Below are 24,350 nucleotides of genomic sequence, written 5' to 3' on the forward strand. Positions count from 1 at the left end.
CGTGTGAACAAAAAACCACTACCGAGAAACCGAATTTTTGTTCAAACACTTTGTTTTCTCACGCCACTTTAAAATTAGAGCGGAAAAACTTCACGCCGCAAAACCACTCGCTTTTTCGCTCCACATCGTTTTGGCATGATCAAAATCACTACTCCAATTTGACTTCAAAAATCATGAAAATGTGTGAACAGATCTTAAAAAAAACATAGCAGGACAAGTCCTGACGTACAATTCAAAGAATTTTCATTGACTAAACAGAAAAACTAGCCCTAGAATGGACTATGAGTGAATTGAGAAAACCATTTTAAAAAAATCAGATAAAATATTAAGAAAACAGAAAATCAATGTCAAAATGCCGCATGTGAACAAAAAACCACTAGCGAGAAATTAAAATTTAATTCAAACAAAAAAATTAGGCCTAGAATGAGCTGTGAATGGATTGGGAAAACCATTTAGAAAAAAACCGATCCAAAAAATCGAAAAAACAGCAAAAATCAGAGTGAAATTGCCGCGTGTGAACAAACAACCACTACCGAGAAACCGAATTTTTGTTCAAACACTTTGTTTTCTCATGCCACTTTAAAATTAGAGCGGAAAAACTTCACGCCGCAAAACCACTCGCTTTTTCGCTCCACATCGTTTTGGCATGATCAAAATCACTACTCCAATTTGACTTCAAAAATCATGAAAATGTGTGAACAGATCTTAAAAAAAACATAGCAGGACAAGTCCTGACGTACAATTCAAAGAATTTTCATTGACTAAACAGAAAAACTAGCCCTAGAATGGACTATGAGTGAATTGAGAAAACCATTTTAAAAAAATCAGATAAAAAATTAAGAAAACAGAAAATCAATGTCAAAATGCCGCATGTGAACAAAAAAACCACTAGCGAGAAATTAAAATTTAATTCAAACAAAAAAATTAGGCCTAGAATGAGCTGTGAATGGATTGGGAAAACCATTTAGAAAAAAACCGATCCAAAAAATAGAAAAAACAGTAAAAATCAAAGTGAAAATGCCGCATGTGAACAAACATAGCCGGCAGATTGCCGGAATAGCTGCGAAATAGACTTGCGTGCCGTAAAATACAGATGGAAAAAGATACAGAAGTGAGTTGATAATAGTTATCGCCGCCGCCTATAAAACTTACAAGTTTATTTCAAAGGAGGTTGTTTTTGGGTGCAAAAAAAGTTTCCCTGCCGCGTCTCGAACCGGCGATCTCCGGATTAACAGCCAGTCGCCTTAACCACTCGGCTGTCGGACCATACAATCTGTTTTCTTACAATCAATTTTGTTTTAGGAACAGATTCTGTTTCTGAATAACCGCAATTTAGGTCACGCAGAAAGCGTGAAATCAAGCGCGAAAAAGCCATTTAAGCAGTGACGAGACAGAATGTTCTAGAACAAATGTAAAACGAAAATGAAGCGTCAGACGACGAAACAAAAAAAACCAAGAGCACCGCAATATAGCTACGCTCAGCTTACAGCTTCGCAGCTATAAAAAAACCACTACCGAGAAACCGAATTCGCCACTTCGGTTCAAACACCATTTTCGCACTCTACTTTAAAATTAGAGCGCAAAAATTCACGCCGCAAAACCACTCGCTTTTTCGCTCCACTTCCTGTTTCGGCGTGACCAAAATCACTACTCCAATTTGACTTCAAAAATCATGAAAATGTGTGAACAGATCTTAAAAAAAAAGACAGCGCCCCAATACTATTCAAATTCGTTGAATTGTAAAAAATCAAGAGAAGGCCAATAATAGCCCCAGCTATCGCTGTGCGGCTATTAAAAAAGCAATCATGTTGTTTGAAAAACAGAGCACTCCGAAATAATAAAAACTATTGGTCGCCCCCGTCTTCGACCAAAAATCAAGAGCAAAACAGTGATATCATAGCAAGCAGCTTGCCGGAAAGTAGATAGTCTACTTTTGTGTGCAGTTTCAGATAGATGATTACACAAATAACCTTAAATCAACTTCTAAATTGAAGGCTATTAAGCTTAACACAATGTCAGCTAATGGTCTCTGATAACCTATTGTACTATCACATAATAGCCGGGATTTATCGTTTAATTCCGTTCCTTTTGAATTTGCCCCTTTTGAGAATAGCTGTATTCACTATATTGGTACACTTGTTTGAGTGAATTCTAATCTCAATTCAGTTGAAACAGTGATCCAAGTATGTTAGATATCTCGCGTGAGAATCGTAAGTTGCGTAAAACGAAAAAGTATGGAAGGTTGAAACGCATTCTTAAAATAAGAGCGCCAGCATAGGCTGACGGCAGCTGTTAAACAGAAGTCAAAATGCCTTACGTAAACATTCTCTCTGAAAATGGTTAAACGGTTAGTGGGGTAAGTCGAACGTGAACATTGTGATGGCAGTCAAACGTGAAACGAAAACGCGAACGAAGTGTCAAATGAATTTAAAAGGAAAAGGAAAGCACCTAAATACGAGCAGTTCGAGTAGATGACGTCTAATATTTAAAAATTTATCGGCAATAAATTGATAGGGACTTGATCGGCAATTTAATTTCAGGACTTTTTAAGGCTTATGAATTTCTTTGACTTTTCTTTTTCGTAAACTAATTTAAATTAAAATTATTTTATTGAGTGAGGTCTATCGATCACGCAAATAGCCAAAAAATTCTCCTTAGGGACAGCAAAAAATAAGGGAGCAATTAAACAAACATAGCCGGCAGATTGCCGGAATAGCTGCCAAAGAATAGACTTGCGTGCCGCATTATAGAGATAGAAACGGATACAGATATAAGTTGAAAAAGTTATCGACGCCGCTCAAAAAGCTATGTAAAAAAAATTAAACGATAAATTTATAAAGCTTGTTAAAAATCATTGCGCAGAAGCCTTTTCATTAGGGACCCTTATTACACAAAAGTTCCTTTGACCTTAAACTAATTCAAAATAAACTTAAATTTTAAAGTGCAGAAGTCATTTTTATTGAGTGAGGTAAGTCACCTATGATCAAAATCAAATCAGGCAAAAAACTTTTGCTAGAGAGAGCGAGAGAGAGAAATGACGTCAAGCGCGCAAAAGCAGTTAGTGAGAGGAAGAATTCATTCAGAAAATTAGACTTTTCAGCTTTGAGGTGTGAACAAATGTAAAACGAAAAAAGAGCGTCAGACGACGAAACAAAAAACATTGCCGAAAGAATTCCGGAAGCGACTCGAAGCGTCAGAACTTCAAAACCAAAACAGCAGAAGCCATTACCATTTGTATTAAACTATTAACTCATTACCTCCCCAGGACTGATCTAAAATTTGGTGACTTAAACCACTGTCACCAAGAGCAACAAAACGCAGCAAAGTTTTATATTACTGAAAACGTTTGGTGACGTTAAAAAAGTCCGAAACAATTAACATGGTCAAAATAATGAGGCTGAAAAAGCTGATAGGGCTATCAATTGCCCTCAAATAATTAATTCATGATTCTAATCTCAAAAAATCGCGAAAGCAAACGGCAGATAATAATCTTAGAAACTAAGTTAAATCTTTTCAAAAAAGAATGCTCAAAGTTAAGAATCAGAAAACCACTACAATTACACTTCTAATCACTGCAATTAAGAAAAAAAAGAGCATTTAACTCTTCCATGTACATACGCTAGATAACATGATTTCATACTAATTCAAAAATTAAATTGATCATAGAAAAGACATAAGCAGCAGAGGAATATTCAAAGGCAAATAATCGTTTAAATTGAAACCAAGGCCGGAAGAAAGTTGCAGTAACCATTAATAAGTGGATGTTTTGGAAAAGTCTTGCTAGCAGACTCTCAGTAATGTCTTGTTGAATGAAGTCAATTGCAAACCAGAGAAATGACCAAAATCTTAGAAAAAGCTGAAATCATTCAATTTTTTAACAACTGACAAAATTAATATACCGAAAATAAATGTAGGTGCCAGCCCGAAGATAGAATGATACTAACTAGAATGTGAAGAGTATGGACACAATGTAAGGAACACCGTAACAAAATGACATTGATTTTTGAAAGCTAAAAATCAAATTTGAAAAATCAAGAAAAACGAATACATTTCATTATTAAGCATTCGAGACATAGCAAAGATAACGAGCCATACGATACGAAGATCTATCCTCTTGATGAGAACTCAAAAAATGTAAAATAGAGAAAATACGAAACATCGGAACATTTTGCAAAAAATGGTCAAAAAAAATTTTAAGACCGCATTTGTGAAAGTTTTAACTATTTTTCAAAAACTTAACGCCAAAAAAGGATTGAATTTTTATTGAAACGAAATTAAAGTCCATCGTGTTGCACAAAAAGTGTTACGAAGTAAATAAGTAAGCGAGATATTATTAGCCAATCAGAATCGAGTATTCAAATGTGCATATAAATCGTTCCAAATAAGATTTAAATACGTTCTGAAATACGTAGAAAGTTCCGAAAAAGTTCATTTAACCTAATTTTAAGTAAATATAACCATGATATGTATCGATTAAGCTGGTTTTCGGCTCAATATTTTTAGGTTTTCTAGACAATTGCCGATTGAATACGAACTGATTTTGACGTCAATGGCATCAGACAAAAAACCAGTAAAAGAGCATCGAAAAAACCTTGCCGTCTAAGCTTTCACTTGTTGCTATGATCATCGCTAATGCTTGTACGTTACAATTATACGTTGTTCCTTTACTATACGTTGCTATATGTCGATTATACAGTTAAATTCAAAGAGCTTTCCGGACTACAGTTCTTTACTGAGTTTACATTGGTTCCGCGACCCGGGAACACTTTTTACTTGGACTGATAGTGGCCTTAACAACTGCGAAACGAAGCAATCTCTTTGCGTTCTCGTCCACACAAGGTTCCTTCAAGATTGCACACAGAACTAACTATACAGGAGGGCCAACTTCTATCATCACAGTGCTCGGGAAATATGAAGAGGACCTGCAGCATTTACAAGGAAGTGAACGGGGACGCTGTTGAGAGGCTACAGAGTGGAGCTCCCTATGTGAAAAGAGCATTCCTCGTCGTATCCAACATTATCTATGGAATGTCCTGGAATGGAGTTGAGCGTACGTGGCCAGGGATAGCCGGAACAGCTGTACTTCTACTCTGTACTATTTCTAGTACTATTTCTCTATACTATTTCTAGTATTTAAAACCAAAATACAAACAAAAACTGAAAAATCGGAAAAACTACCAAATTCGGATTCTCATATGTACAATTTTATAAAAACAAAATTACATCGAGGTAGAAAGAGAAGTTGAGTATATGAATTATCAAAAGGAAGTTGCCATATTAACGGATTTTTGACAAAAGGACGGTTAAAAGATCCAAAAACGAAGAAATTAATAGAAAAAAAGCCAAAAAATAACTAAAAAATCAAGAATTGTGCCAATTTTGAACTTGAAACTCATCTTCAGGCTCTGCAAAACACTGTGGTATCAATTTCCGAGGTTGACATTTCAATATAGCATCGAATAAAAATTATTTCCACAAAAAACCAAATTACAAGCAAAAAAACTGGGCCACTTAGACGAAAAAACGGCTAAAAACGGTTATCTATATGTGCCATCAGTCAAAAACTACTTTTCAAAGTCAAAAAGTCATTCACTAAACGCGGCACATGATCAAAAAACTTCTCTCGCTCAGAAAAAATTAGTTCACACGGCAATTTTACTCACTTTCACTTTTAGATCAAAACAGCGTCTGAACGAATAGTACTTCCGGTAAAAAAACAAACCTTAAGAAAACCAATACTCCTCTTCGAGTCGTAAAAAAACAGGAGCACCGCAATATAGCTACGCTCAGCTTACAGCTTCGCAGCTATAATTAAACACCATTACTCTTGATTCATTGTACTCAATTGAGTTGGCATTTTTAGGAGATGTTGGGCATGTGGGGCCTAACTGACCTTGCGCGTGTTTGATCTGATGCATCTGATGAAACTGGGCTTGCATCTGTTCAGACTGTCCATCAACTGACTGAGTGAGCCCGTAAATTGACTGCTGATGGTCAACCATCTAATCAAACAAATTACAACCGACTACTAGAAAACACGTGTCCTCAAAAAGTGGGTCGTCTCATACAATTTAATGACTAAAAAATTGGCATCTGATTAAAATGGCGGAACCCAGTATGCATTGATTACTGCATATGCCATATTGTAGCTGTCTATTTTTTCATGACATTATTTGAGTTTGTGCTGCTTCTGCAGGCAACTTCTATCCAAAACTGCTGAACTTAAAATTTTGAACAACTGACTGAGGTCACACGAATTGCTCTCATAAGACTGGACGTGTGGCGGGATTTGGAAAGAAAATAAGGGGGAGAAAAAAAGATTGTGGTATCGAAATTCGGATTAAAAACATAGCTGGATAAACTCAGTACGGGTCGCGGAAAGGTTTGTTCAAGTATTTTTTTTGTATTTTGGAACACCACCACAACTCATTAAAGGGATATGAAAACAATTTTTCAACTGAAAAATGTATACAACAAAAGGTTCAAAAAATTAAATGTCACTTTGAAAAGTATATAACCAGTTATTGGGCAGTGAAGATAACAATTTTCAGTTAGATGGATCCGAACTGAATAGTTTTCTTAGCTAAATAACAATTATTTTGTAAAGATTAGATGTCGGTGACATTTTATGTTCAGAAATAAGAAATTATTTAGAAATAAAAAGTATATTCAAATTAGTTTTAGTCAATCATTAGGACCACGACACCAAAATTTTAGACAACCCCTACGATACGAGCATTTTTGTAGAGAACCTTTCAAAAATAATCAACTGGAAAAAAAATTTCGGGAATAAAGTTAAATCAAATTAAATCAAAGCGCGCCAATTAATATGAAAATCAAAAATATGTTTGTTTTGTTTGAGAAAGTGAGTTGTACCAAAAAGTCAAAAATTTTAGTTTAGTAGCATCTCCGGGGAAAAAAGCCTTTCAATTTGTTTGTGGAAAAGAATTTTAAACTGGGAAAATATTTGACATAAACAGAACCGACTAGCCCCCGGCGATGGTGGTTAGGGTAGTGGGATAGCTGGACGATAAGTGATATAAATAAGAAGTTTGAAGAAGGGTGGCCGGGGGCTGGAAGTGGGGGGGGGGGGGGGGTCAAATTTAAGAACAACCCTTCACACCTTGAAATTGTCTCCACAAAAAAAGTTTCGGTGAATTTCATACTTAGATACTAGTAAGGCGTACGGCTCTAAGAGAGCTCTTGGACACTTAAAGCCCACTGGATGTTACCTGTTTATCCCGTCTCGGAGGACCAAAAGTCAGATAGGTCAGACGAAAAATCGGTCAAGCGAAAAATCGCATAAAAAAGACCGACAGGACAAAGATAGTTGCTACAAACTTTGTTCAAAAGCAATTAAAGCGTTCTATAAACCAAATGCAGATTGAAGTACGCACTTTTCTTGGTCCTCGGATTTCTTCCTGATAGAGTGCTCGACTGTGAGAGAGGCAGTGAGACAGTTGTAGCTGTTCTTGGAGATCCTGCGAGTGTTGATGCGCTCTGGGTCCTGGGCATAGAACCAACACACTTTGTACAACGGCTGAAACAAACAACGATCAAAACAAAACTTGATTTGAGAATTCTGATAGTGATTTAAATTATAGTCTGATAATATCAATTTTGGGTGGCTTGTTTATTATTCCGAAATCACTCAGGGCAAGGGTTGGGGCTGGGTTTGTACAGGCCAACAGCTATAATTCACGCAAAGTATATGAGCTAAGCGTAAAATATTTGTTATTTTTTTAGCGTTTTCCGCGGAAAGGGGAGCCTTTTACTTTCTTTTTTCAGTAATAAAACACTGGCCTTAATAGTAATTCTTTTTTTCGAGGAAATATCAAGCTTTAAACTTCTGGCGAACATCTGACTTTTCAATAATAAAGATTGTGAGAAATATGAACCAAAAACTAATTTTCAATTTTTATGAGCATCTACAGCTAATACACTGTACTTTACGACCCAATTAGCATCATTTTGGCCAAAAAATTTTGCCTATTAAACCAAATTTTTGAAAATTTAGCGAAAAACCAATTCTTGCTAAAAATGCTTTCCATTTTCTACTAAAAAATTAAATACACTTAAAATCTTAAAGACACTCGGATTTCAACTTTTCACATGGTAGGCTCATCTTTGCAAGACATTTGTCAAAGTGAAGTGTGGGCTGTAGGACTCAAACTCTAAGAACCGCCCTTCACACCATAAATTTTTGTCTCCGAAACAATTTCGGTGGATCGCATACTTATAGTAAGCTGAAGAGCTCACAGAGAACTTAATGCCCCTTGGGCACTACCTGAGGAAGTTTATACCGTTTTTGAGGACGAAAAGTGAAATTGGTCAGACAAAAAATCGGTCAAGCGAAAAACTGCATAAGACCACAGGACTAATATAATTGCTACAAACTTCGTTTGATCGCAATTAAAAAAAATGTCAACATTGCACTTTTCAATGGTTGATTTTCTTGTCAAATCTGCTTTTACATAACCAAATAACATCGAACGAATTGCTGCCTAAGTTTCCTACAAAGATAAAGTGTCTTGTTTCAATTGTTTTGTTTTTAGATAAATTAATAACGTTTTGATTATCATTACTTTGGCGGATTATACCTCTGTTCAGATGTAGGAAACATTTAAGTAGCTATGAGTTTGCGGACACGAAGGTTTAAAGCAGGCCAATAAAAATTCTTGCGTTCTTTTTGATCTTAAGAACCTTAAAAATCTACAAAACAAAGCTGCTGTATACTAAGGCAGACCCATGGTGGGCTGGCTCCTTTTACGGCCTTAAGGTATAAAAAGCTCGGGGCTACTTATTCTGCGCGCGAAGTAGGCTTACCTATATCTCTCAGACTAACCGACTCTGTAAAACGCTGAAGGTTAACGATTTTAACGATGCATAAAAGAGTTAACACCGGAGTCACAGAGTTATACACATTGTGCAAATACTCTAATAGACTGACTAGAGTTAGTTAAGCATGCGCTTTATATAAGAGAACAGTGTCCTCTCAGTCTTTGATTGGTTGGAGGAGCACATCCAGTATTTCTACTGCTACAATACATTATTTGCGCTCCAATTAACCAAACTGATTCCAACCGTTGAGCTGCTGTTTGATTTCAAGCTTAAAATCTTTATTAATCACTTAAAAATCTTGTAAATATTGTTTTTCCATTATTTCGAAGCAAATCTTCAATTGTCTCTTGGAGTGGGTGGGCGCATCTGAGGGAACCCAGCTTTACCTCTTTCTATGGTTTTTGAGGACAAAAAGACAAAAGCCTCAGACAAAAATCGAATAAAAAACGGCTCAGAACTTCGTATGAGACCTATTAAAAAGAAATGGTTAAAATAATTACAAGCTTCAATATTTGAAGTAATCGGAGCAAAAAAATTTCCAGAAAAGAGTAACTCAATATTATAGCTACAAATTTATGGTTGCTTGCCTGGTCTCGGATGCGTCGAAGTCTGTTTGCCTTTTTGTGACCGACCGGTTTCGTCAACCTGAAACAAACACTTGCGATAACAACCTCAATTTGAGGGGTGGCCTAGCTGAATGTAAAAGATGATCCTGAAGTACATAATATACTAACACTAGAGCCTTTCGATGAATGTGATGAATGAAATGAAACTATCCTGCCAATACAAAACAGAAACAATTAATGACACCTTTACAAAAACAAAAGCATATTCCGCTTGATTTATAGGTTTCGTGACACTGATGAAGGCACTGAGAAACTGAAACTGGAAAACTTTTTTCAGTAAATTACACACGCACGCCTACTGTGTACTAATCGCAAAATTGCTCTCTGACTTTTACAAGCACATCATAAACGGATAATTTTATCGGACACTGGAAATCAACACACAAAACTAATGGAAAATTTTGCTCGTTTAGCTATATTAAAAATGCCATTTCAAAAATTAAGAAATGTAACTTACTTGGGGTCAAAGTTATGAGGTGACCAGCTCTCTCTATGATGGTTGAGAAAAGCGGGATCTAGTTCCACTGAATCTGACCTCTGATGCACAAGCATGAACTTGGGCTGAGAAGGAATCATAGACTTCCTCCGTCTAGCGGCATCCTCGTCACTAATCCCATTGTCAGCTGCCGGATCTAAGCAGGACACAAGAACTCATTAACCTGGCAGCAACATTTTTTTGCAGACAAATTTTTCAAAAATCAGATTATTGAGAGGATTTCCTCTGACTTTTGTTGGTAACGCTAATATCTTATGGTTTTCTCCAGTTGAACTTTTCCTTGATACTTGTGAAATGATGGAATTTAAACATTTAATTTTGCTGTTTTAATCAATTCTTTCGCAGCTTAACAGGTGAGTTTTTTGTGAAGTTAAATATTGTCTGCTCCTTTTGTCAGATAAGTCTCTGACCTTCATTGATTGCAATAGATATCTTAGGTTAAATTGGTGTGCAATACGTTTTTATTTATGCTGTCAATATTTCGCTACAAAGACCATTGTTCTAGAAAAGTTCTTCTTCATCCTTCATCTTGTCTTAAGTATATTGGTGTAAATATAGACAATAGGTTTAAGTTCAATCATATCTCTTCTGCACGCAAAAAGATACGAGTGCAAGGTGGTTAGTAATAAGTTGACATTATGTTCATAGGAAGCTTTTACAACGCTACTATCAAACAAATATTAAGCCACTCATCCAATATGGTTGGCTCATCTGCGGATCAACGTCAAAAAATTTGCTGGACCCTCTTTTAATTCTGCAAAAGAAGAACATACCCGGCAGATTGCCGGCAAATAGCCGCCGTTGATTCCAATAAGCATGATTGGGATTGAAAGAATAGAAGATATTGAAAAAAAAAGATTTTTGTACAAAAACATTTTTGAAGTCCGATTTATTTTGATGGCATTTCGTAGTTGAACATAACGTACTTGTTTCTTAGAGAGAGGCTACAGGGGCTACTATCAATACCATAAGCATTAGAGATGGTAACTGAGACTTATAGGAACGACGTTCAAATAGCGGGCATCTAAAATTGGGCTTTATGGGTTTATCCCGTTTCTACTTCTGACTTCAATTTTTTATAGTGACTCTGTTCATTTTGAATTGCTTTGCTGAGCAACTGATGCTCAAAATCACTTTTAGCAGAATGAGAGAAGAGAGAAACTAGCCTAGAGAAGTCAAAAAGATTTCACGCAAAATGTTGAAAAAGCGGCAAAATGAGGTAAAGCGAAACATTTTTTTATTCGACGAAGTAAAAAAAAAATAGGAGCGCTATAATAGCCGGCTGAGAAGATGAGGGCGGCTATTAATAATTAGACTGATTTATTTCATAAAAAACGCTCTTGGAGTCAAATAGCATCTTGAGCATTCATCTGCTTTATGCCTATGAACTTATTAAGGTCGCAGTAAGATCGGTTTCTGGTGTGCATTGTGAAGAATATTTAAATAGTAATTATCAGTAGAGGTCGCCGCTGCGTACAACAATACAGTCAGAGAAATATCTTTTAATTGTTCGGTCAAAAAATACACTGTTCCAAAGACAATCTCTCTCTTACAGAGATGCTAAACTTATTACAGAGGTGCTAGAAAATTTATTAGTAGCTAATGATATTTTCTGCCAACGCATACTATTGAATAAAAAAATTTCCAAGGCTTTGTTCATAAAATACGGGATTACATATTAGGTAACTGGGAACTTGTCGATTTTTTTTTGAATAGCAGTAGCTCAGAACTCAACATAAAGTTGTTGCGGCACTAGCTTTGCTAAAGCCGAGGTTTCATTTCTGGGGTCAAAATGCCAAAATGTCGAGTGTAAAATATGTTTTCAGACATAGTTTTTTTAGAAATGAAAACAAAAAACAGTTTGCGTGTTTAATTTTGATTTTGCAAATTTTCCAAGCCTCTTCTCTTCTTTTAAATTCACGCCTCTGGTTAAATTTGATCTAAAAATATTCGCTATATTTTCTATGACTAGATTTTCTATGAAACATTTTCTATGACTCAATTTTTCAGCTTTCGTTAAATTGCTGATAATGTTTATTCTAGAGTTTACTTAACTTGTTATGGAATTTATTTGCGGCTATTCCGAATATAGCTGCGAAAGCGAGTTGCTTGCCCCACAGTTGAATGAACAGATGCAGAATTGAGTTGATAGAATTTCTGAAGCTAAAAAACGCTAAAATTCGAAGTAAATTAAAGTTCCAATTTTACTGAGGTCGCCCTTCTTTATTGTCTTCATTTTAAACAGCCCTCATTGCATAAGTCTTTTTATTAAGCATGAAAATGTATTAGAGAAATTTTACGAAATAATAAAAAAAAAGTCCGCAAAAATTGCCGCCTGAGACCAGGGCGTCTATTAAAAACTTTAAATGAAATAATTTATTAAAAGACAAGACCTTTCAACTTTCCTCTGGAAATTTGCGAGAGAGCAGACACAACCCTGGCCACATTGCGGACAGTCCTCCAACCAGCTATGCCTACTGGCGACTGACAGCAGAGCTCCTTGACAAAAAAGTCGCTGGTGTGGAACCTCATCAACCTCATGAGGTCATTCGTCTTCTCCTGATTCTTCTCCCTGATAACATCATTTCTTTATCAGTCAACTATTCTCATTTGTAGCAGTAATTAATAAAATAGTTTTTGCGGATATCATATCTTGAAAATAATTAAAAATACCCCTCGTGCATAAAAGGATTCTTAAAAAATCAAATTGAGCATCCATGAAGTTTCTTATCATTTGTAATACGACCACAAGATTTTTTTTACCAAATTAGAAGATAGCGCCACGAATGCGACCACCTTGGTTTGCAATAACAGTAGTTGGTCGCTACCAATTGAAAGTGAATAGGGTCATCAAAAAAAGAAGCCGTTGGACTCCTAAACTATCCATCATATTAATACGTACAGCTTTGTATAATTGACTTTCTATTTCAATTTGTATCCTCAACTGAATTCAAAGGAAAAACATAAACGAATAACGTCGAGCGGAAAACTCTAAACGAACCGCGAGCGGTTGACTGCGGTAGTACCCAGCTGGGGCCTAGAGATAATAGGATTGTGAGGGGTGAGCGGAGTGGGGTAGGTTTGGGAGATGGGGTCCAAATCTCCAGGTGGACTGAAGATTATGGAGGGTGGACAACTACCTGTTTATCAATTTGAGGACGAAAAGTCAAAAGGGGTTGGACGAAAAATCGGTCGAGCGAAAAATCGCAACTACACGAATAATATAATTGCTAAGCTTCGTTAAACTTCGTAAAACTAAAATTTGTTGATTAATCGGATTATTTGATGAATTTACACTGACCTGAACTCGGATATATTGTACCTCACATCACCCGCATAGTGTTTGATTCCAAACGACAATGGGTCCGATTTGATGGGTCGCCACTTGAAGTAACTGGATTGGGGTAGCTTGCTGTTACCCAACTGTTCAAACTTATCCAGCAGCTTTGCATTGGTCCCGTTATACAACGAAGATTCCTCGTCAATCAAAGCAAAAAGACAGAACGGTCGTTTCATGAACAAATCGATACAGGGTTTGTTGTTCACGTAGTCAATTTCGACCCAATCGATTCCATCGCTTTTGTACTCTTTCTGTTCGAGATTGAAAATGTTGTCGTTAAAATAAAATTGCAACTGCTCGTTGGCGAAGTTAATGCAGAACTGCTCAAAGCTGTTCTTGGAGCCGATGTCTTCAAAGCCAAAGATGTCCAAAATGCCAATTTGACGCTCCTGCAAAATTTTTAAAAAGTAGCCATGGGCACCAAAAAGAGCATACATGCTCATGAAATGAACAGTCTAGGGAAACGTGGGAACTAAAAGAAAAAGACAGCTGAGATCATGCTCCACTTAAGGCACTGCAAACTAAAAGCCTAACGCTGCAATTACGCAGAAACGAATTTTAAAAATCGCTTTACTAGAATTGCCCTAACTTTTTACAGAGATGTAAATTGAAAATTTATCGATACTTGCTTTGAAAAAATGTAATGCAGCAACTAGTTATAAATGAATTATATTCCGTAACAAATTCAGGAGGTCGATTAGTTCCATAAACGAAAACAAAACGAATTAATATTTTTTTAAATAATCAAAACCTGTGTCTAATGTGATTGCTACGTGATTCCACTCTCGGTAATGGTTTCAACAATTCCAGAAGTTATAGTTCCCCTTTATATCTTACCGAGCAACTAACATACATGCTAACTTAGTACAAAAAATATCAGAGTAAGTTTGAACAAATTGGACGCTGCTTTTCGATTCGATTTAAATAGTACTAGAACTTCTTATAACTTTTCTTTTGAATAAGGGAAATGAAACCAGCGCAATAGATGATTCTAATTAAGTTCATAAATGCTCAATTTTGTACATATTCAGTCAATTAAGCCGCAAAACTGAGCGTCGGTAAAATTTTTGGTCAGTTTACAATTTCTTTTTTTGAAAATTGACCAACCTCGCTGGAGGAAAAAGCTGATTGATAGTAGCTGGACTCATTCATAGAAGCACAGAACATTCTGAAGTTAATCTGCCTGATGATCCAGTCGAACAAAGAACTGTACAATGCTTTCGCCACTGTATCTCTCGCACTTTCTGCATCTCTGATTGAATTGTGCTTCACAAACTGCGCCGCACCTTCGTGTTTTCGAGTTTGAAGCGTCACTTTCACATCATCAAGTGGCAACTTGAGCAAATCACAAAAATGTTTCAGGTGTTCCTCGTTTTCAATTTGAACCAGATCGCGTTCCAAGTTCTCGCTTGGAGGCATTACAAATTTGACATTGCCGAGGTGTAAAATAGCGGCTAAGACTCTGAACACATTGACAAGAGTTGACACTACAACACCCTGTTTCTGATGACGATCTGTGTATCTCGCACCGGAAGCTCCTAGAAGCTCGTGCATCGACTGAATTAAGAAAAGGAAGTTTTCGAAATCCTCGTGTTCATTGGAGGTCAATTCGCTCTAAAAAGAAATACTGATATCAACAACAGGGCTGGTGCATTTTTTTTGCCTGCCATAGAAATGTTAAACATAGCCTAGCAATAAACAATTGAACATATAGGAAGAAAAAGCAAAAAGACCAACATTCGCCGTTTTTTGTTACTTAATTTTTATCGTTAAAGTTTCTGAAAAACAAAAATCTGAAGAAAAAGAATTTTCAATATTTCAAATTATTAATTTCTTTGCATTATATTGCTCTTAGCTTCAAATTCAAGGTTAATATTCGAAGTCACAGATATCTGTGAATTCCTTTTGAACAATCAAATTTGGAGATAAAAAAAACGTCAAGGTTCCATTCGAAAAAACTTCACTAGAAAGACGCTTTAAAAAGATTTTTTAAGCAAATTTGTTTTCCATACTCCTTTCCATGGAACAGCTGAGATCACTTCTGGCACAATTTTTAAGTGTCAGCGACTAGCTATAGACTTCACCGTCATAAATGATATCAGCACTATTAACGCTTCTCAGATCTTGATTGGCTTTTTTTTTCGGGAACAAACAAAGTCTTCTACAATTTTTCTTTTTGCAGTTTTGTTTTTCCAAATATCTGTTGCAAAGAAAACTTTTTAAAAGAACGTAAGTGTTATCCAGTATGTTTAAACAGCGGGGGTTTCCAATTAGTTCTGCGGGGAGATAACTTCAAAAGAGGGCTTAAACTGGAGTTATCAGTGCTCAATTTCGACCAATGTCAAGATTCGGAACGAGCAATTAGAACCAATTGCGACGCACTGTTCATTTGACGTTCAGAAATAGTCTACCTCAAAATTAAGGTTACGGTTTAAAATCTGAAGGACATCAACCAAATTGGGAAACAGAAAAATCGAAAATTCAAGTGTGAAAGGTCACCCCAAAAGTCAAATTACTCGAGCAAGTGATAGAAATTTCCCGAACAAAATTTTTACATTGAAGCAAAATTTTTATTAACATAGCCGGCAGATTGCCGGAAAATAGCCAGTTACAACAGCCAGAAGTCCAGTTAGCCTCCTGTCTGAGAGCAAATACCTGCAAGTTACTCGGTCAGCTTTTGTTTATTTTCATTTGTTAAAACTTCTTTAATTTTGTTATGATTCAGAGCTCATATCATTGTAGATTACTCCGTTTTCAGTTAAATTTCAAAAAGAACACAAAATGTAAACATAGCCGGCAGATTGCCGAAAAATAAACGCCGTTGACGCGCTTGATGCACAAGAGGATTGAAAGAAAGAAGAAAAAAGAAGCGATATAATTGACCAAAAATTTTTTCTGTTTTTTGTGTCAAAAAGTGTTTCAATATGGCGTGCAGTTTCATTTGGATTCTGAAACTACACCTAACTCAGCTTCTAAACTGAAGGCTGATAAGCTTTATACCAATGTCAGCTAGCAAACACTCTAATAAACGTTGATAACCTAATTCTCAATGACTTAATGACCGGGCTTTATCAGTTTCTCCCGTCTTTTGATTTTGATCTTTTGAAATAGACAGTATTCACCACATTGCGTAATTCAATGCGTGAAAGAATTTCAGTTCCATTCAGTTGAAACTGTGAATGAAGTAAGTCAGAAGTCAAATGTGAAAATTGTGACTTATATTAAACGAAAAACGTGATCAAAAGGCAAGGCAAATTAAATAAAAACATAGCAGGAAAACCTAGAACGGATTAAGAGTAAACTGAGCAATCCATTTACAAAAACATCAGATCTTAACAATGAAAAAAAAAACAGAAAATCAACGTTAAAATGCCGCATGTGAACAAAAAACTAGCGCCAAAAAGAAATTTTGGTCCAAACAGAAAAACTAGGACCAGACCAGAGTGAACTATGACTCGATTGGAAAAACCATTCAAAAATTCGATCCCAAAAATCAAAAAAGAGTGAAAATCGAAGTGGAATCGCCGCATTTGATCAAAAACCACTAGCGATAAAGCGATTTTTTGTTCAAACACCGCTTGCATTACTTCAAAATAAGAGCGACAAAATTTCACGCCGCAAAACCACTTGTTTTTCGCACCATTTCCAGTTTCGGCGTAATCGAAATCACTACTCCAAATTGACTTCAAAGATCATGAAAATGTGTGAGCTGATCTTAAAAAAACAGCAGGAAAATCCTGACGTACAATTCAAAGAATCTGTATTGGCTTAACAAAAAACGAGACCTAGAACTGACTATGAGTAATTGTCAAACTAGACTAACAAAAAACTAGACCTAGAACTGACTATGAGTAATTGGAAAAACCCGTCCAAAAAAACATACCCGGCGGATTGCCGGAAAATAGCCACCGTTGATTCCAATAAGCATGATTGGGATTGAAAGAATAAAAGAAACAAAAAAAAAATTTTGTACAAAAACATTTTTTAAGTGAGTGCGACTATTTTGACGGCATTTCGTAGTTGAACATACTACTTTTTCTTAGAGAGAGGCTACAGGGGCTCCTATCAATAACAATAAGCATTAGAGATGGTAAATAAGACTTATAGGAACGACGTTCAAATAGCGGGCATTTAAATTGGGCTTTATGGGTTTATCCCGTTTCTATTTCTGACTTCAATTTTTTATACTGACTCTGTTCATTTTGAATTGCTTTGCTGAGCAGCTGATGTTCAAAGTCACTTTTAGCAGAATGAGAGAAGAGAGACTCTAGCCTAGAGAAGTCAAAAAAATGTCACACAAAAAAAATGAAAAAGCGGCAAAATGAGGTAAAGCGGAACATTTTTTGTTCGAAGAAGTAAAAAACATTGAAGGACAAGTCCTGACGTACAATTCAAAGAATTTTCATTGACTAAATAGAAAACTAGACCTAGAAGGGACTATGAATGGATTGGGAAAGCAATTAGCAAAAAATCCGATCCAAAAAATCGAAAAAAAAACAGTACAAATCAAAGTGAAATTGCCGCATGTGAACAAAAAACCACTAGCGAGAAAGCGAATTTTTGTTCAAACAACGTTTTCTCACTCTACTTTAAATTCAGAGTATAAAATTTCACGCCGCAAAACCACTCGCTTTTTCGCTCCACTTCCTGTTTCGGCGTGACCAAAATCATTACTCCAATTTGACTTCAAAAATTATGAAAATGTGAACAGATCTTAAAAAAAGACAACGCCCCAATACAATTCAAATTCTTTAATGAGCGCCTTAATAATAGCCGTCGAGAGGCTGACAGCGGTTATTGAAAATATAAACCAATACGGTCTTACTGTGGGATGTGGGACCCGTTACCCGTCCCCTTTAGGTCCCATAATTAATGTTCTGAACATAATATGTTGATTATACTTAAATTTGGAGAAATAAACTACATTTTGACAACGATAGTTGTACCTGGTTGAGGTAGTGATAATCGGACGCCTTAGTGAGACTGAACATCTCTTTTAGCCAGGCGTAGGGACTCTTACACACTTCGTCCTCATCTGTGTAGTCTGATGCCAAGAGGTAGAAAAATACGTGGTAGTTCCTAAACATAGACAGACCGCATATCAAAAAGGATAGTCAGTTCTAATGCAGCAATTTTCGATCTCAAAAAGAGTATTTCATCAAAATAATGCCAGCAGTTAATCGACCCCAATGTTTTCACAATTACTGCTGCAACCGATGATTTGTTAAAGATGTTTAAATAAACATCCGTTGTCAAGTTACCGACGTCAACAATCCGATTTATGTACACGTCTGTTTAAACAAATCCATCTATTCAATGGTACAAAACCGTCCAATTCAAAAACTTCGTAAGTGAGAACTACCCTTTCAATTATACTTCGGATGTTTTCAACGGCTCTTTTCAAATGTTGTCACAATACCTCAGCAAACGATAAGAGAGGTCTTACTTGAAGTTCACGGGGTAAAAACAGAAATACGTACAAACAGTACCACCTAAAAGCAGTACTACATAACTTAAAAGGATAACAAAATTCTTACCGTTCATTTTTCTTGTGCTGGATGATTCGAGATTTCTCAAGAAGATACTTCTGCACACGCGCACTAAAAAGTCAGCTTTTGTTAAGAATAGAACTTTCGAAGTAGATGTTGTGAAATGGAATCTGAGTTACCCGTTGACAATTCCTCCCTGCTTGTACTGTATCTGGATGTACTTCCCATGTCTGCTTGAGTTGTTGTTGTGGTCTGTTTTCGCATTCCCAAATGCCTACACAGATCAATACTTTTTGATTCTGCCTTGTGATTTAGGATGAAGGATAAAACTTTCATATGAATTGTTAATATTATAACCGCAAAATATTACAATAACCGGATCTAATCTGTTTCAACCCCTTTTTTATGCCCCACAATTACAATTTAAGTGTTGCCATAAAGCAGGTTACTACTTAAACATACCTGGCAGATTGGCAAAAAATAGCCGCAATAGCTTCGTAGATCCGCCGTCTCAAAAAGATAATAAAAGGAACAGACCAAATGGAAATTCCCTTTTTCTTAAATTCTGAGAAGTTATACTCTGAATACGAATCTGTATAAGTTACTGCTGCTTCTATTAGCTGCTCTCCAATAATCTTTTAGAATGACACGCTTTCACTTGGCCATATCTCTTTCAATTAAAGTAAAGAAAAGTCAGTTTCACAGTCAAGAAGTCATTTTTGAGAGCGAAGAAAGTCACGCGTGACCAAAAAACGTAATCACGCGAAAGAAACAAAACTCGCTCCATCAGGAGTGAAAAATGACTTTACGCACGCAATTCAGTTGAAATTGCATGAACGAATGAACAAAAAGCAGATTTGAAGTGATTGTGATGTATTATGGTCGTTACAAAAATCTTGACGAAATACATAACAGGACAAGTCCTGAAATACAATCCAAAGAATCAAAAGAAAAACAGATCTAATGTACCTAACCAAAATATCAATTGAACACTCCCAGCCAAAAAAAATCAAAATACTAGTTCAGAAACTAAAATAATCAAACTACACAAAAAAAATAAATGCTAAAACTTTTGAAGCTTTCATACTCGCGGCCAAACATGATACAATTCAAAATATTCATTAACTCACGTACAAGCCTTGAAAGAGATTTATCTGCCAATGAAGGTAGATAACTCGAGAAATATGACAAAAACTTAAAAAAACACGAAGAGTGCAAAAATTAAAGAAAGTTTCCAAATTTTGCTCAACAAAAATGTTCAAAACCAATTCTCTGGAGTTCTGCAAGAATTAAAAAGGTTTCGTAAGCCAGCAAAGATCGGTGAACTCAGAAAATGACAAAAAACTTCATTATAAACAATTGCAATTTCAACAAAATCTTTCTATAATTGATATTAATATCAACCATTTCATTGTCTCCAGACACTATCAAGTATCAATATTTCAAGCCTTAAATAGTTTTACTTGCTCATAGAGATCGATAAATTTGGAACATAAATTGCAGAACATTTGAGAAAATCGAATTTTATCAATATATTGCAAAAATTCGTGATATTAAACAGCTGAAAACGATACCATTGCACCTAGTAAGCATGAAGTAACAAAAAATTAAACGCTAACAGAAGTTGCCTGACCGCTGGGCAAAAAACTGAACAAAGACATACTAACGAAAAACTTTCTTCAAATACTATCAAAAAATTGCAAAAACTCCCAACATTAAGATGTTGAAATCCATTTCATAGCCAACAAAAAATATACAGTAACGTATTATCAAACCCTAGAGGAGCTTCATTGGCCCTTGAGCCTAAGGAAACCTATAAATGACGAACATTTTCAAAAAAACTTGAAAAAAAATTATGATAACTATTTCAAAAAATTATTTAAATTTCATCGAAAAATTTTAAAATTTGTGGTGTTAAAATGTTGAAAAGACTTCCATTACCACCAGAAAGTATGCTGTAACTTATTATCAAACCCTAGAGGAGGTCCTCGACACCTAGGGCTGAAATAAATTAAAATGAAAAAATTTTCAAAAAAACTTAAAAAAAAGGTGAAAATTAGTATGAATATGCGTGTTTGATTGGAGTACTGAAACATACAGCTCTTAAAATGGTCAAAAAAGTAATTAGGTCTAGCAAAATACCTTTAACATTTACAAATCTCAATTTTAGACTGGTCCAACAAAACATTCAAAAAATGAAAAAAAAACGCAAAAACTAAAATGACATTGAATTACGTACGGCCTTACCAGTAAAAGCTTAACCACTCTAAACACAACTAAACACGGCTTAACGCAGCTGAGGGCCTCTAATGAATTTTGACGCCCGCTGAGTTTCAACTGTTTATCCGGTTTTCAAAGCTCAAAGTCATGAAAAAAAGTGGGAAAACATCTTACAAAAAGAGCACCAATACAATCCAATTCTTGGATTCTAAACAAAAATCGACTAATGTCGGGAGAATTGCTCTTGAACGACACGTGAGGCAATTTAATTCAAGGGCTGTAGCCTAGATAAAGTTTTGTTAATGAATGCAAAAATAGTTAACCACGCCGGGATTCGAACCATGGATCTCCCGCTCCCTCGCCAGAAGCACTGCCCACTCGGCTATCAGTCCCTGCTTGTTGCTATGCTGCAATCGTTATTTTAGTAACAAGCTTTACCTCGGATTGAGAGCAATAGAGATCACTCAGAAATGAAGAACGAAAGCGTAAAAAGTCACTTGCGAAGTCAAAGAATGTTCTAGAAGAAAAGCGTAAAATGGTCAAGCGAAAGATTTGCATAAAAAAGACCAACACGTTTACAATAATTGCTATGATCTTCGTTTAAGAGCAATTAATAAACTAAGAGAAGGCCAATGATAGCCCAAGCTATCGCTGTGCGGCTATTAAAAATAGTACCAGCGCCTGTGGACGTAAAAGTTTTAAGCCCACTAAGTTATATTCCCACTGGATCCGGATATCCTTCCTCCGCCCTTTTAGTCAAATAACTAATAAAAATAATTCAGAGGATCATTAGACTAATTAATGTTGCTTTCTGATGCCCTTTCAAGTAATAATAAAGTTAACACGTACTTGAGAATAATTTATGATCAACTCTAAATTGCGGAAGTCCCGCCGATAAATGGATTATCGACTGATCCAGTAGATAATATAGCGGCTAATATAAAACTTTTTCAGCCAAATATTGACTGCTGTTGACAGTATTAACTCAAATTGCCTTAACTGGAGAGATATCCTATCAATTGCTCGGTAAGGCAAGCAAAACCATTTTTAATTTGGAGACATACCTCCAAGATAGGACTGGTGTGGGCTATCATCAACTCTAAAGATGAAGGGTCTCCCTGATTGGTCAGCTGCATGAGGTATCTGATGATTTCATTGGCTGCCACCGTCTTCCCACTTCCACTCTCTCCACTGATTACAATGCACTGGTCCTGTTTGGACTCACGCATTCCAAGGAAGGCCTGATCACCCACAGCAAACACGTGAGGCTCCAACCCTAGAAAGATTCAAAGTTTTTCAACTAAATTTTGTATCTTTAAATAGCATGAGCGTTAAATAAAGTGCATTGTTTCAATTTAAAATAGATTTGAAAACATTGCATGCAAGAAAATTCAGCCCTTTTAGTTGAACCTGAACACCGGTTCTCTGCAATAAAAAAATCGGCCGTTTTTTAACTCTGTAAATGCAATAACTGAAGTATAACACACTCCTACCAGTTCATATTAATCCCGAAATTCATCCCGGAAGTCAAAGATATTCACTGACACTGAGGTGAGAGACAATGATTGATGGAAGAATTAACCATCCTTGGTGTGATCCTGTATGGTGACAAGATAATCTGGATCTATTCTGTCCCCCCCCCCCGCAGCTTAGTGAGCTTAATTTTTTATGACCCCCAGGCGCACGTGCTATTTTCTTACATAGTAACGTGCCATATAGCAACATATAATTTGTAACTGGGGGTAAAAAAAACACTGGGGGAACAGAATAGATCGGATAATCTTTAACCTGGTTAAAAATGAGAAAACCTTACGAAGCGAAGTCGGCGCAATTGTCCAAAATATAATAGAAGTAAGTGAATGTACATTCAACATCTAGCAGGACGAAAGGTACAAGAGTCAAGGTATCGAAAAACTCCAGAACTTATCAATTTGATTCATTAAAGACTACTAAAAAAAATCTGGAAAACCGCGGAAATCGTCACTCGCAGAAATTATTTACAATAATACAAATCAACGAATAGAAGAGAGGTCAACGATACAAGATATGAATACGATACGAGATGAAACAGATACAAATAGTTGTAGCTACTCAAGTTCTATGACGAGAAAAAATAATAAGTGTTGAGCCATTCTCGATCCCTAGCTCTACCTAGACCATAGCGATACAAGGGACATTAAATACATGTGTGTATGGGGGGTGGGGGCATCATTTTCATGATTTTCCAAATATTCAAAAGACCAAACAGATAGCCACGAAGTTTATACGGCGATCATTTGAACGGCAGTTTTTACAGTTCGGTAATAAATACACTAGACATGCTTGAAAGCTCTTCTTTTACAGCAGATTTACAGTTTGTTCTTTCAAGCATCGATTATAAACATTTAGAGAAAAGATGAAACCTTACCTCTGGATAGAGTTCCAGTGGTTGAGCTCTGTAGCTGATACCTCTGCATAGTCTCTACTCCATACAGAGTCCCGTCCATCCAGTACGGATTCACTGAGATCAAAATCGTGCCCACGTACGTGTAAAATTTGCGCTTTTGAAACCTAGAACAAAAAATACATTACCATTTCTTGGAACCCAGATGAACCTTGCAGTTCCTAATGTGTCACCTAAGCTGATTGTCTCTGCCCAAAGAAGAACTATACTCTGAGAAAATAGAAGATACTTTTCCAGTCAATTGTAGCCAATCGATATTTCACGAAACAAGCTATAAGTGGCATCAAAGCAAATCCAGTCAAGAGTAAAATCTGGACTGACTCCCGTTTTTGTCAAACTCTTGAGAACCGCCCTTCAAACCATGAATCTTTGTCTCTACAACAGTTGCGGAGAATTGCATACTTAAAGCCTAGTAAGCCGAAAGACTCTAAGATCCCTTACTGCCGTCCGCTTGGCTCAAATTAAATACACATAAGAAAAATAAACTGTAAAATTTTGATTAACTAGTCGGCATTTCAACTTCGGTGAAATCACGAAAATAAACAACCCGATACACAACTACCTAACAGAGCTTCATTATGAATAAACAGCAAAGTTCTTACACTGCCTCTAACTGTAAGCATCATTACCAACATTTCACTAAATTCGAGTTTGAGGGGTAGGAACTATATACTCAAATGGTTTTTTTTGTTCAGTCAATTTTGGCCGATCGATATATTCATCGTACATAGTTGAGACTGGTATCATTAGAAAGCTTGTACAGCGTAGAATATGGAAGTAAAAAGATTTTTTTGATTTTCGTTTTTGACAGGGAGATATCGAGGTTTAAACTTTCGAGAAAATAAAGTGAATTCCGTTGATTTCATTCACCTCTTTTCGGAATTTTTGACTAAAA

At 36.1% G+C, this 24,350-nt stretch overlaps 1 protein-coding gene across 2 annotated transcripts in view; it reads right to left on the bottom strand.

Moving 5' to 3' along the window:
• LOC142349582 (uncharacterized) overlaps positions 1 to 24,350 on the bottom strand; it is a 140,591-nt gene that overhangs the window by 101,438 nt on the left and 14,803 nt on the right. For both annotated transcript variants that reach the window (XM_075401244.1, XM_075401243.1), the window contains exons 3-14: positions 23,420 to 23,562; positions 22,077 to 22,288; positions 18,972 to 19,066; positions 18,841 to 18,903; positions 18,250 to 18,382; positions 14,411 to 14,917; positions 13,265 to 13,692; positions 12,357 to 12,535; positions 9,925 to 10,099; positions 9,429 to 9,486; positions 7,398 to 7,540; positions 5,894 to 6,002 (exon numbers count right to left, since the gene is read on the bottom strand). In XM_075401244.1, the coding sequence (XP_075257359.1) occupies positions 5,894 to 6,002; positions 7,398 to 7,540; positions 9,429 to 9,486; positions 9,925 to 10,099; positions 12,357 to 12,535; positions 13,265 to 13,692; positions 14,411 to 14,917; positions 18,250 to 18,382; positions 18,841 to 18,903; positions 18,972 to 19,066; positions 22,077 to 22,288; positions 23,420 to 23,562 (2,245 nt within the window). The remainder of the gene's footprint in view (positions 1 to 5,893; positions 6,003 to 7,397; positions 7,541 to 9,428; positions 9,487 to 9,924; positions 10,100 to 12,356; positions 12,536 to 13,264; positions 13,693 to 14,410; positions 14,918 to 18,249; positions 18,383 to 18,840; positions 18,904 to 18,971; positions 19,067 to 22,076; positions 22,289 to 23,419; positions 23,563 to 24,350) is intronic.

The sequence above is a fragment of the Convolutriloba macropyga genome, chromosome 11 (assembly GCF_964194025.1).
Source record: "Convolutriloba macropyga chromosome 11, txConMacr16.3, whole genome shotgun sequence".
In the NCBI taxonomy this organism is placed as follows: domain Eukaryota; kingdom Metazoa; phylum Xenacoelomorpha; order Acoela; family Convolutidae; genus Convolutriloba; species Convolutriloba macropyga.